The sequence below is a fragment of the Podarcis vaucheri genome, assembly GCF_965113315.1.
Source record: "Podarcis vaucheri genome assembly, chromosome: 5".
NCBI classification, from domain to species: domain Eukaryota; kingdom Metazoa; phylum Chordata; class Lepidosauria; order Squamata; family Lacertidae; genus Podarcis; species Podarcis vaucheri.
This window is the reverse complement of record NC_138763.1, coordinates 23,107,113-23,121,432: the sequence shown is the minus strand read 5'-3', so window position 1 is coordinate 23,121,432 and position 14,320 is coordinate 23,107,113. Positions and strand designations below refer to the sequence as shown.

At 45.0% G+C, this 14,320-nt stretch overlaps 1 protein-coding gene across 2 annotated transcripts in view; it reads left to right on the top strand.

Annotated features, from left to right (window-relative positions):
• KCNAB1 (potassium voltage-gated channel subfamily A regulatory beta subunit 1) overlaps nucleotides 1–14,320 on the top strand; it is a 225,662-nt gene that overhangs the window by 139,555 nt on the left and 71,787 nt on the right. For both annotated transcript variants that reach the window (XM_082224490.1, XM_082224491.1), the window contains exon 2: nucleotides 5,316–5,359. In XM_082224490.1, coding sequence (XP_082080616.1) covers nucleotides 5,316–5,359 — 44 coding nt within the window. The remainder of the gene's footprint in view (nucleotides 1–5,315; nucleotides 5,360–14,320) is intronic.

The window sequence follows — 14,320 nt, the reverse complement described above, 5'->3', positions numbered from 1 at the left end:
AGACTCTCACACATCAGCATTTATATGGTACTTTGGGAAGGGGGGAGAGGGGCATACACAGCTTTCCCTGTGTGAAAATGTACTTGTCAGGGTTAGACAGGTTTACAGTCTTTCTCATACCATCCAACATGCCTCAGATGAAAGTAGGGACATTTCTCCCTCTCCTCCAAGACTCCTTGCTCCCCCTTCATTCCCACCCAGGGTGGCCCTGCCTTCTGCCTGTCCCTCAGAGCCAGCCCAGCATGTGGGGCCGAGCCCCACCAGTGGCGGCCTCTTCAACTCTTCCTCACTTGCTCTCCAGCAGCCACTACGAGCTGCCCAAGGGAGGAGGCTGACAGTGGCAGCCATGGAGAGGCAACAGGGATGCTCCCTCAAAGAAATCAGAAGCCAAGGTGGCTTTCATAATTCCAGGACTGTCCCTGGAAAATCGGGACACTCGGAGGGTTTTAGAAGGCATCTGGGTGGCTACTGTCAGAAGTAGATGCTGGGCTAAATGAACCATTGGCCTGATCATGGAATGTCCTGCTTTTCAGGACGTCCCTATTTTCATTGGAGAAATGATGGCAGGTGTGAAATAGGGTGACCTTATTTTCAGCAGATAAATGTTGGAGGGCATGTATGAGTTAGTGTGGCGGTGACCGATGTAGGGACCTTTCCTCCATTGATGGGGGGGGGAATGTCCTCCCCTCATTTTGCAGCCTCAGTTCACACAGTGGTACCCCGGGTTACAGACGCTTCAGGTTACAGACGCTTCAGGTTACAGACTCTGCTAACCCAGAAATAGTACCTCAGGTTAAAAACTTTGCTTCAGGATGAGAACAGAAATCGTGGTCCAGTGGCACGGCAGCAGCAGGAGGCCCCATTAGCGGTGCTTCAGGTTAAGAACAGTTTCAGGTTAAGAACGGACCTCCAGAACGAATTAAGTTCTTAACCAGAGGTACCTCTGTATTCTGTTCCTGTAGATGTGACAGCCATTATCTCACAGCTGTGTTTTGTTGTGGGCCCACTGCTGCCATTTAGCGATATGTCGTGCCTCCACGGCAGCCATTTTCTCAAAATTTCAAGTGTGTGCTAAGGGTTATGGATGGAAATTCGTCTGGTTTCATTAGCTTGGCCCAATGAAGACCAATTTGAGCAGACTTTGGTTTTTGTTTTTGTTTTTAACCCATCTGTCTATCCAAAATCAGCAGGTCTGTGTTGTAATCCTGCAGTGCTCAGCAGTTTATTAGACGTGTAGGGCAGGTTGAATGGCGTTATTTCTTGGCCAAGTCTCTAGCTCTATGAGCCGCTAAGTTTGATTCCAGCCGAAGTAAGCCATGTTAAGAGAAAAACAGTTCAGGCACGTTTTGCTTTAAAATAACACATGCTCGCAGCTGCATAAAATTACCCAGAAGGCTAGAGCTGCTGACGGTTTCTTGAATCAAAGGTGGAGAGATTGTTAGCAAATTATACCTTTTATCTTAGCAAAACAGGGGGAAAGCACCCAAATTGCTATCAGTACAGCTGATAATTTAAGTGCTCCAGCAGAAAGGTATAATTAAAAGGGAGTTACATGCTACAGAGATCACTTTGAGCCAGGGTCCATGTTTAACGTAGCACGCTCATTAGCCTTAATGATAGTGATCTTTCCTGACATCTTGCTTTATTAATTCTACTGTCTTTTGAGTGTGTTCTCTCACAATAACTGATGCAGGGGGTGGTAATCACACCAAATCACAGATGTACTGAAACCAGATTACTGTAAAGCCTTGCAAAGCATCCAGAAGTTTGAACTGGTGCAAAAATGCAATCTCTGGGTTACAAATATTGCCAATGCATTAATCAGTGTTACTACAGTGCATGCAAAATGCTGGCTAGACTATCCGAAATTGAAGATGCGCAGCACACCTCACATCAGGTCACACATCTCTAAATATATCCACTTATTTCCCCAACTACAACATGAAGCTTCAGCAGAAGCCTCTCTGGTAATAAAAGACAATACATCCTTCTTGAAAACAGCTAACGGAAGAGATCTGTGCAGCCCTGCCCCAAATTACAGTATCGTCTCCACATCCTCAGACGCGCAAATCCAATAATGTCCAGCCCATTCCAATCTTCCTCTTTGTGCAGACATTAAGAAGCCATCCAGTATTGCTTCTTGAGAGGTATTTAGTACTTCAGACTCTTACAGCAATTATCATTGCCTGTGAAACCCATACTTAAGACTTCAGGGTTATGAAATCGTAACAATAAAAAGCTGTTGGAGAATCAGAAGCCTCATCTTTCCAGTTCTGAAAGCGGTGTTGAAATGTCTGTGTGCCATAGGTGAGCCTAGAGGCAAGGAGGAGGGTTTGCCTAAAGGCCAAATGAAGCATGATGATAATTGGGTAATTGCAATTAACATGTCTGGCTTGAAAAAATCCAATAGCAGCCATGGGTTGGGAGAGAAAAAAGTGCACAGGGCAATAAGATCAGGACCCAATGCGTAGGGGAAGTGGTTAACCCTTTCCTCCCATGCTGCAGCCCTGATGGAAATAGTACAGTGGCTGCTAGTGGTTCCTGGAAGGAAGTTTCCATTTGTGCCTATGGGGGTTATTGCCAGAGTTTTTTAGGGAGTGGGGAGGACAGATAAAAAAGGCAAAGGAGCCCTGGATGGTTAAGTCCAGTCAAAGGCGACTAGGGGGTTGCAGTGCTCATCTCGCTTTCAGGCCAAGGGAGCTGGCGTTTGTCCACAGACAGCTTTCTGGGTCATGTGGCCAGCAGGACTAAACCGCTTCTGGCACAATGGAACATGGTGACAGAACCAGAGCACATGGAAACGCTGTTTACCTCCCTGCTGCAGCGGTACCTATTTATTGACTTGCACCGGTGTGCTTTCAAACTGCTAGGTTGGCAGAAGCTGGGACAGAGCAACAGGAGCTCACCCCATTGCGTGGATTCGAACCGCCAACCTTCCAATCAGCAAGCCCAAGAGGCTCAGTGGTTTAGACCACAGTGCCACCTGCTCCCAGGGAGGACAGACAGACTGTCATTGGTACTATAACAATGGGAGGGTAAGCCCTCCTCCGTATGCACTACCATCCCAGTCCTGATATCAGAAACAAATCCCACAAACTAAACTTGTTGATTGCAATCACATGCAATTAATGTCCCTAGTTTGATCCTCTGCCATCCTTCCCGCTGAGACCCCCATCTCTGACTGTACCTACATTGCATTCTCAAGTCCAAACTTGATGTGTCAGAGATGCATCTGTGTCTCTAAAGGGAGTCCTGTGCACAGGTGAGGGGCACCAGCACACACTAGGCCTGGGCAATAGATCCATATATCTCCCAGGACCGGTATGAAGAGCAGACTGTGATGAAGAGTTTGGATTTGATATCCCGCTTTATCACTACCCTAAGGAGTCTCAAAGCGGCTCACAGTCTCCTTTCCCTTCCTCCCCCACAACAAACACTCTGTGAGGTGAGTGGGGCTGAGAAACTTCAGAGAAGCGTGACTAGCCCAAGGTCACCCAGCAGCTGCATGTGGAGGAGCGGAGATGAGAACCCGGTTCACCAGATTATGAGACTACCGCTCTTAACCAGTACACCACACTGTTGCCTTCACTCAGTGGTATATTGCTAGTGAAACCACCGCCACTTCTGAGTCCCTCTGCTAGCAGCATCCGCTGGAAGGAATCAAGACTTCCTTCCTCCAGTGGGTGCTGCTAGCAAAGAGAGGCCAGGCCAAGTAGCCTTAAGCTGCTAGGGAAGGAGCCTTAGAGAGCAGCAAGAAGGCACCTTCAGTCCTTGCAACTGCCTCTTTGGGGCAAGACCTACTGGGAAGAGTTGCTGTGATCACTAGGCCTGCACTGCTTTGATTTCTTTGAATAAGGGGTTAACTTCACTGACACTGGATGTTTTATTGCTGTCCTGCCTCTGCCTCTGGCTCCAGACAGCTGGCTTTGGCCTTTAATGCCTTGAGATCAGATTACCTGAAATAACTCTTCTTCCTTGGTGTCCCTTACCTAAGGACTATCCTCAGAGACTCATCTCCAGATGCCCTCACCGAATGAGGTGTGGCAGACATGTATTTAGGACAGGACCATTTCAGAGGTAGTACCCCAGTGGAGTGCTCCACTAGGGAGGCCTGTTCATCGCACGTCAGAGAAAATTTTGGAATTATAGAAAATATAGAATGAAAATTGAAGTGCGAGAAAGAAGGGCTGAGCAAGGGTGGGATGTGAACGTTGTGCTTGCAAGAGAACCAGGAGAGAAGGACAAAGTAGCACGTAGGCAGGAGAAACTGTAGGAGGATGAAGGATGAAGGCCATTGCTATGTCAGAAGGGTGTTGTTATGCTACATGACTTAGCCAGACAGAATAGCTATTGTTTATGAAAGCTCAAAGTTTAAATATTACTGTGCCTTTTACCTGGCATGATACTTTCCTCTTTTGCATACATTGCAATGCTTTTAAGAAAAGAACGTCCTGTTTTGCTGACCTCTGGAATCTAGATTTTCTTGGCTATCCAGGCTGAACCCACAAGGTATTGGGTAGTGAACCCAAATATTTCCCTGACGTTGTTGTTGTTGTTGGCATCTGTCTGCCGCGAGAGGCAATGGAGTGCAACTCTGGGGGTGGAGTCAAACTGCTGCGGTATCAGCACCAAAGTGACCTCCCCAGGGGGCAAGCCTGGGTAGTGTGAATGGAGGTCCTGGGTTGCCCAGAAGACAAGACCTCTCAGCCTCCCTGAAGTGGTCCAAAGGAAAGCAGAGCGATGTTTGGCACCAGTTTGGCTGCAGGAGTTGCTGGAAGGAGACATGCAAGGCGCCATCCACCCATCTTAGAGACTCCACTCCAGATTTGTATAGAGTTTAACAAACCAGGGTTCAATGACAACACTTGTTTTCCTTTGCTCTTTTCTGGGCTAGAAGGAAACCTGTTTGTTTTTCCACGCCTTTTAAGGGTGTGTGTTTAATTCATTGGTTTTATTCTCTTCCACTGAGGTTTTCATGCTGCACAAGATCTCCTCCCCTTTTTTCTTACAGTTTATAATTGTACTCTTAATGTTTCTACAAGCCATACAGAAAACTTTATTAATGGGTGATATATAAATACTTCTAATAAATGCACACATGGGGGGTACTATCTTACAAAATGCATATACACCTGGTGTGCAGATATTGGGAAGGTGAAGCTCACTTGCATGTGTGCAGGCAATGTGTGTGAAACATGTATATGATTAGCACATGTTACTGCCTGCACAGAGATAAATCTGGTAACGGTAATCATATAATTTATTTATTATATCAATTGAAATCTGAGCTAATTGTCTTCTTATTTTGATTCTAGAAACCTTGGAAAGTCTGGATTAAGAGTTTCGTGTCTGGGGCTAGGTGAGTATTTTATTGTTACTTTAAGGATAGAGGGAAGAAATTATACTAGCCATGTTCATCTGCATGATTCTGCTAATGGTAGTAGCTCTGGGTTAAAATGTGAATAATAGTGAGTTTCCCATGTTCTTATTGCCTCTGTTTATTCCATTTCTTAGATGCCCAGTATAATGCAAAAATATATTATGATGAAAAATATACACAAGATTAAAATGGTGACAACAAGCACTTACAAATTATTATACTCCCACAATGCAATCCCAACCATGTTGATTCCGAAGTAGATCATATTGAATTCAGTGGGGCTTACTCCCGGGTAAGTGGGGTTATGATTGCAGCCTAATGCTAAAAGTAACAAACAGATACCCCCACCCGCTTCCAAGCGCATGCAGGCCAACATGATCAGCAAGAAATAATTAGCCACTTAAAACGCCCATAAAGATAAGAGAGATGTTAACAAGCAAGTCAAATGCCTGATGCTTAAAAGATGTTAGCAGAGGCACTGGCAGGTGAATTTCCTTGAGGAGAGTATTCCACAAATGGGAGGCCAGTACTGTTTTTGATTTGAAAATTTGCATGAATACATGACACGTGCATTTATTTGACTTCACTTTCTATGAAACTGTGTCAATGTTGCATGCATCTAGTTCATCTACAGGGGCATATAAAAATATTATATTCCATACATCTTGCATATTTTTGCCTTTAGTGCCTCTAAGATCAAACAGTGCTTTCAAACAGATAATCTGCACAGTCAAGAAAGCAGTTTATTTAACATTTTCGAGTCCCATGTATGATGAATTTAAGGGCAGCTAGATTCAGGAACAGTGATTTCAAATCAAGCAAGATTCAGAGTTGTACCCCCGGAAAGAAAAGAATTTTTTCTACTCAGATTTGTAGCTTCCAATGTTCTTATTCAGGGGATATATTTCTGTGTACATATATTGGGCAGTAGACCAAAAAAATCCATCAACTTTCCATTTAGAGGAAGAGCACAATCCAGCCCTATAAGCATGCATTGCAGTGACATTTTCCATAGCTTCAAAGAGACCCCAGTTTGCATGCAAGTCCAACCAGTAATGAGTTCTATGTGTGTCATTTGCTCACTGCCTCTAAATCTAAGACGACTTTGAAATTCATACCTCCAGAGTTTGCTTATCGTATGGGGGCTCTTTCTGAAAACCTTCCACTGCGTGGAATCTGGCACAGTTTAGCATACCTCACTGTGTTGCTATGAGACGTAAGCTTTTCGACGCTGTGGGGTCCATAGATGAGAGTGAAAACATAATAATCAAATTTGACTGCTCCCAAGGCTTTGTGCAACCTGAAATTGGATTAATCCTGAGAAAACGTATCAATTTATAAGCAGAGATATCTAAACGTCCTCAAGACCATACCCTGGCAACAAAGTGTACCCTATAACCTGAAATGCAACCTGTTCGTTGCCACAAAACCCTTCTTTATTTATATGACTTTTCCCATAATCACAGGGTTCTGCTGTCTATTGTTATTCTCACAGTAGACTTCAGAAGTAGGTCCGCATGGAAGAGGAATTTGCCAGATTTCACACACTGCAACTATTTCTGTTTACCAGGGATATATTTTCTGGTACCAGTTCCTGGTAAATCGCTGGACTTTTTGAACCTGATTTATTTTTCCTTTGGGGAATACTAAGTTAAAAATTTGTTAGAGTGCAGTTAAGGTTAGTGGAGAAATTTGATTCAGTTCACATTTAAAGGCAAATCTATCTAATATGTGCTTCCTAAGACATTACAGTATATAAGACACAGGTGGCGCTGTGGTCTAAACCACAGAGCCTAGGGCTTGCTGGTCAGAAAGTCGGTGGTTCGAATCCCCACGACGGGGTGAGCTCCTGTTGTTTGGTCCCCAATCCTGCCCACCTAGCAGTTCGAAAGCCCGTCAAAGTGCAGCGTTTCCGTGCACTGCTCTGGTTCTCCAGAAGCAGCTTAGTCATGCTGGCCACATGACCCGGAAGCTGTCTGTGGACAAACGCCGGCTCCCTCGGCCTATAGAGCAAGATGAGCGCCGCAACCCCAGAGTCGTCTGCAACTGGACCTAACGGTCAGGGATACTTTTACCTTTAAGACATTTTATATGAACTGAAATATAGCCATCCTTCAAAATCATCACTTCTCTGAGTTTTCTGAGGCAGTTCTCTAATCAAATAATGTGTGCAAAAATGGATGTACTTGAAGAATGTGTGCATGGATACATGCATGAGTGAAAATAACATGTATAAATGCCCTATGGTCAGGGGGGCTGCTTATAAAAATATTTGTATTAGATTGCATACAAAACGGTATATGAGGAGACATTTGCAGTAAAATGCTGGTAGGTGTTTGTTCATGAAAACTTCAAAATAAAATCAGGAACTGGTCCAGAAAACTGGACTTAAGGGTGTGAAAACGAGAAACAGAAAGAAACAAAAAATGACAGGTTTGGTCATCCTTAGGCGCAAACATTTTCATATCATTCAGTTCTGATATCAGTCAAGGGCCAGCACTGCACACCTTTTTTTTCCTGAGCCCAAAGAGGGCTCTGAGGTCTGACTGCACCAGGTTACTAGGCTTTGCGAAGGAGGGGGGTGATGCCTTGGTAATGCTCTTGCAGATTACCTGATTCTAAGTACTGGCAGGCCGGAAGAGGAATGGCGAGTTGAAGGCAAGACAAAGGAAACCTTCTGGCATGCAGCTGGGGCTGCTGAAAAGGCATCTGTTGGGAGCAAGAGGTGCCATTGTTGGCTGGGAGCAAGACAGGACTGAGGATTTATGGGCAGAACAAAGGAATGCATGTGTAAGGGAAGGTGAGAGGGAATCTTGTTCAGATAAGGTTAAAGAACAGAGGGAAATGCAGAAGAAGCAGAAAGAAGTTAAGTTACACAAAGGGGAGGGCTGGGCAGAAAACCCTGCCTTTAGTATGGGATTAACTTGAACTCCACTTAAAGATCCAACAATAAAAACATGATAATGTGTAGGATCCTGGCCTTTCTTGAAACCAGTCACACTCTGAAGCAAACGTGAACGGCTCTCATTATAAGGGAGAATTTTACAGATAGTAAAATTCCAACTTTAAGCCCCTGGATCTCAGACAGAATTAACTTTCTTTTATGGTTTGGTTTGTGTTGTTTTTTTCCCCCCTCTTCTCATTTTGCAATGTATAACGGGCAAGAACTGTTACAAATATCTTGACTGTCTTTGCATGGTGTTATAGATGTAGGGTAAACCGTAGAAATTAATAAATGCTACGGTTTTTGTTATTTTTATCTCCCGGGCGGCAGCCTGGGAGATGAACCAACACAGGAACGGTTCCCGCTCACAACACTCCCCCTCTGGGAAGAGGAGAGGCTTTGCAAGAAAGGAGATTCTGAATAAACATTGGGAAAAACTTTCTGACAGTAAGAGCTGTTCGTCAGTGGAACAGACTCCCACGAGAGGTGGTGGACTCTCCTTCCTTGGAGGTTTGTCAAAGCAGAGGTTGGATGGCCACCTGTCATGGATGCTTTAGCTGAGATCCCTGCATTGCAGGGGGTTGGACTAGATGATTCCATAATTCTAGGAGCCTATGTGGCCTCAGAATAAGCAGGCGAGGGAGTCCAGCCAGCCAGTCCACCAGGCCTTGCTGTTGGGAATGGACGGACAAGCCCCAGGCCCCTATGGGGCAGTGTGAGGAGGTACCTCTCTTTGTGGGGGGGGGGTTGTTCAGCTCAGAGACCTGGGACGGCAGCAGCAGCTGCCTAGAGGACTCCGAAACACAGGGGAGGGGGGGGGGAGGCTGAGGGAACCCTCCACAAGGGAGTGTGTTCGAAAAAGGGTGAGAGGCTGCCAGCTCTGCAGGCAAGGGGTGACATAACTGGGTTCCTGAGCCCCACAGGGGTGCCACAGAAAATATGCAGTTGGTTAAGGGAGCCATGAACTCAAAAAGGTTAAAAACCTCTGCATTAGAGGAGTCATGATTGAAAATAATATACATTGCCATGCGGTACAAATAGCATACAAGACGATGCTCCAATCAAGGAGATCTCTCCAAAGTCCACCATGAAACTGGGGGGAGTCCTTGTCTGTTTTTTCCTGTCTCACAGGGATGCCACCTCATGAGTGCTGAGGCCTTTGGGGGGCCCAAATGTTTTTTGGGTGGGGCAGTTCCCCAAATGTTCCCCAAAATCAGGGGGCAGAGGAGGTCAAGCGAGAAGCTGAGCAAGGTGTGACTTCAGTGGCCTGATGTGGAGGTGAAGGAGGTTCGAAGCAGCCGCCTGCTGGAGGAGGAGGAGGAGCCGCCAGCCATTGAAGCTCCTCCTGACATCACACATGATGTCACGCTTGTGACGTCAGCCCCCCATCACCTTTGCATGTGATATAAAGAGTTGCCATGCTGTGTAAAAAGAAGAAGAGCTTGCACTTCCTTTTGCTGTGTGGATTTGGCATGTTAGTTGTTCTGCCAGTGCCACTGACCAGATCCTTTGGTACCACGCTTCAACTGTTAGACCTTTAGCCGTTCACCAGCATCTGGCAGTTTCCAGATGGGCTGCTATTAGCAGAAACAGCAGCATATATTTATATACAGTGTAGGGTTGGTTGTTTTTAAATTCTCACACTGCAGCTGTTGTCCCACACTTAGGCTTCGGTTACCTTTGAGGGAAAGATGAGGCTTGTAATGTAAATTTAATCTTTTTTCTTTCTCCTTTGAAAATAGCAAAGTTCTAGCTCTCATAGCTAGAAGGGGGGGAAATGAAAATGTGTTGACTTAATAGCAGGAGCAGCTGGCCGGGCAGTAGGATGGCATTTGCGATATTGTGGAAGACAATTGTTATCGTGAGGAGATTAAGGTGGTGCCTAGCAATTGCCCTTCTCATTCCCAGATCATGTCTAAATCCTGAGCCGTTAAGTGGTTAATTCTGTTTATTCCACAAATAAGCAGCCTAGTTTCTCATGGGATATAAATGTGCATGAATGTTTATCTTTAAGATAAGGCTGCAGCTGACACCTGGAGTAAAGAGTCCTTGGAAGTTATCTGTGCTGACTTCCTGCCTAGTATTATTTAGTATTTCAACTCTGATGGGAAGTGGATGTTTTACCCAAACACAAGCTGTGGTTTACGTAACTTTGGTGAAGATGGGCCCCAAGGGCATATAAGCCCCAGGGACTGTGTTAGTGAGAACCTCTGGACGGTCTTCAGGGGTCATGCCTGTTCCTGAGAGAGTTCCCAGGAACCCAAAAAGCCAAGAGGCATGAGATTGTGACAAAGCTGTGTAGCTTTGTTTGACGTACTTAATGAAATATTTAACCCTCTCTCCATTTATGTCTTCATTGTGTTCAAAACCCTAAAAGAACCGTTGTCCCTTTGGCAATACACTGACCTCCCCATGACCAGCATTGCTGGGCTTACTGGGAGAGACGGAGGCACGGTGAGGTCAGAGCAGTGCAAACACATCAGCAGAGCCAGTCCAGTGCTCCCAACCATGATGGGTTGCAGCTCACCAACCCTCTCACAGCCCTTTCCCTGGTATGCCGCAGCTATGACAGTGAAGGGAGGTCAGATAGCAGCCACTGCCCTCACCTGCTGACCACTATTGCTCAAATCTTCACTCATGAAAGGTAGACGCAGAGTTCCCAGTTATCAAAATGTAGTACTTTGTCATGCAGATCTCCTGTCATTCCAGATCTATTTGCCTTATAGCATTTGAACGGGCAGCTTTCTGTCAATGATGGGGGAGGTGGGTATGGGACATGGAATTGCTGATGGTGACAAATCCAGAATTGGGACTTTACAGCTGGAACAAATAGAGCTACAGTGGTACCTTGCAAGACGAATGCCTCGCAAGACAAAAAACTCGCAAGACGAAAGGGTTTTTTGTTTTTTGAGCTGCTTTGCAAGACAATTTTCCCTATGGGCTTGCTTCGCAAGACGGAAACGTCTTGCAAGTTTGTTTCCTTTTTCTTAACACTGTTAATACAGTTGCGACTTGACTTCGAGGAGCAACTCATAGAACACGGTGTGGTAGCCTTTTTTGAGGTTTTTAAAGACTTTGGTGATTTTTGAAGCTTTTCCAAAACTTTCTCGACACCGTGCTTTGCAAGACGAAAAAAATCACAAGACGACAAAACTCGCGGAACGAATTAATTTCGTCTTGCAAGGCACCACTGTATTTGAATAGAATCATAGATCTGTAGAGTTGGAAGGACCTCAAAGGCTCATCTAGTCCAATGGACTAGAGTTGTTTATTCTATGTGCATAGTCAAATGTGGCCTAGCAAATACATATCTTTGCTATGTGAAAACATGCACACACACACAGACACACACGTGCATTTTAGGAAGATACAAAGCTGTTGTGGTAAGAAATTGCAAGTGGATTTTTATTTAACAGGAGGGCGGGGAAAGCAGCCTGCAGACCATTCCCTTCTTTTGAAAGATCTAGAATTAGGGAGATCATGAGATTTGTTGCTGTTGTTTTAAGAGATGTAAAAATATAATACAGCAGCGTAAAACTAAAGAGGCCAATTCTACTTGATTTGCCCTTTGAAAATGAAACACATGGCTGCTTGCCATAGCAATTACTAGAAAAATGACATTCCGGAAGAAGTTCTAGCGGATAAGGAGCCTTCGATGCACGGAAAAAAAGAATTGGCAATAGGGGACTCGTACATGTCCAAGTGAATATGTGATCTTCCCCTCACAACCCACCCCAATTCACTTGCTCGTAACTTAAAATGCCTTCATGGTTCCCTTTAGCTAGCAATCAATTGGCAAATGCCAAATATTTACGGTTACTTTCTAAGCCCAGAGACGTTTTAGTAACAACATATTTATCAGCAAGCCTGCAACAGTCTGATATTTGGGGATACAGTTTGCCGCACTCGCTGCTCGGAAGAGGAAATCCTTAATCCCTTAATTGTTCCAAAGAAGCTCAGTATACCGGTATATATGAACTGCTCTTACTCTGCTCTCCACCTCCAGATCTTGAGTCATACATTTTGGCTGCAGTTAACATGGGCATATGCAGAACACATGGGGGCACTGCAGTGGCCCTTTTGAACAGCGCTGTCGTGGAGTGCTTGGCACCAGATTACAACAGTCAATCACTGAATGGTCAAACAGTTATCTTGAATCAGTTTTATGGTGCTCCACTGCCTACTGAAAGGGAATATTGTTGAAGTGATGGGATTATCAACATGCTCCATATACCCCCACTTGGCCACATCAATCTGCAAAACCAGCACTGTTATGAGTGCCCCATAATACCTATTTCACACTTTTAAGAAATCTTTTTTAGTGTGGCAGCACCTACGCTTCAGAACTCCCTGCTTATTGGCATCCGGTAGGCTCCTTGGCTGAATTATTTTTGCTTAAAACATTTTCGTTTAGGCAGGTCTATCCAGACATATAGAAGTTGCATCTGTTTTAACTCTTTCCCCTCTATTGTTGATTTTAATAATCTTTTGAATGTTTTAAATGCCAGTTTTGAACTGTTTTAAATCAATGTTTTTTAAAGTTTTGTTTTATATATTTGTACACCACTTAGACGCATGTGGCACTGTGGTCTAAACCACAGAGCCTAGGGCTTGCTGATCAGAAGGTCAGCGGTTCAAATCCCTGCGACAGGGTGAACTCCCAGCTCCTGCCCACCTAGCAGTTCGAAAGCACGCCAAAAAGTGCAAGTAGATAAATAGGTACCGCTCCGCCAGGAAGGTAAACAGCGTTTCCGTGCGCTGCTCTGGTTTCGCCAGAAGCAGCTTAGTCATGCTGGCCACATGACCTGGAAACTGTCTGCGGACAAATGCCGGCTCCCTTGGCCAGTAAAGCAAGATGAGTGCCACAACCCCAGAGTCGTCCATGACTGGACCTAACAGTCAGGGGTACCTTTACCTTTACCTTTACCTTTACACCACTTAGAGGGTTCTTTTTTAAAAAAATCAATGAAGCAGTAATAGTACCTCTCTATTCTGCCTTGGTCAGGCCGCACCTGGAATGCCGTGTCCAGTTCTTAGCACCACAATTTAAGAAGGGTATTGACAAGTTGGAATGTATGCAGAGGAGGGCAACCAGGATGATCAAGGGTCTGGAAACCAAACCTTATTAGGAATGGTTGAAGGAGCTGGGTATGTTTAGCCTGCGTATGAGGAGACTGAGATCAGATAGGATAACCATCTTCAAAGGTCTGAAGGGCTATCACATTGAAGGTGGAGCAAGCTTGTTTTCTCCTTCTCTGAAGGTAGAACCCAAATCCATGGCTTCAAGTTACAAGAAAGGAGATTCTGACTAAACATTAGGATGAACTTTCTGATGGTAAGAGCTGTTCAGCAGTGGAATGGACACCCTCGGAAGGTGATGGGCTCCCATCATTGAAGGCAAAGGTTGAATATCAGGGATGCCTTAGTTGAGATTCCTGGCCTGCAGGGGGTTGGATTAGAAGACTCTACAGTTCTATGATTCTATGAGCTACATGGAGCAATGGTCTGACTCAATATAAGGCAACTTCCTATGTTCCTAAGGAATTATCTATGTAACTCAGGATCATTCACATAATCGATAGCACCCTGTTCTGTGACATATCCTTATTTCAGCATCTCAAGGGTTTCAAGATATAGAAAGGAGGAGAGAATCCTCTTATTAGTTTTTTTTAAGTTTTTGTTGTTGTTGTTTAGTCGTTTAGTCATGTCCGACTCTTTGTGACCCCATGGACCAGAGCACGCCAGGCACTCCCGTCTTCCACTGCCTCCCGCAGTTTGGTCAAACTCATGCTGGTAGTTTCGAGAACACTGTCCAACCATCTCATCCTCTGTCGTCCCCTTCTCCTTGTGCCCTCAATCTTTCTCAACATCAGGGTCTTTTCCATGGAGTTTTCTCATCTCATGAGTCCTTTTTTTGGGGGGGGGCTATAATTAATGTAAAGGTAAAAGGTAGAGGATCCCTGGACAGTAAAGTCCAGTCAAAGGCGATGAGTGCC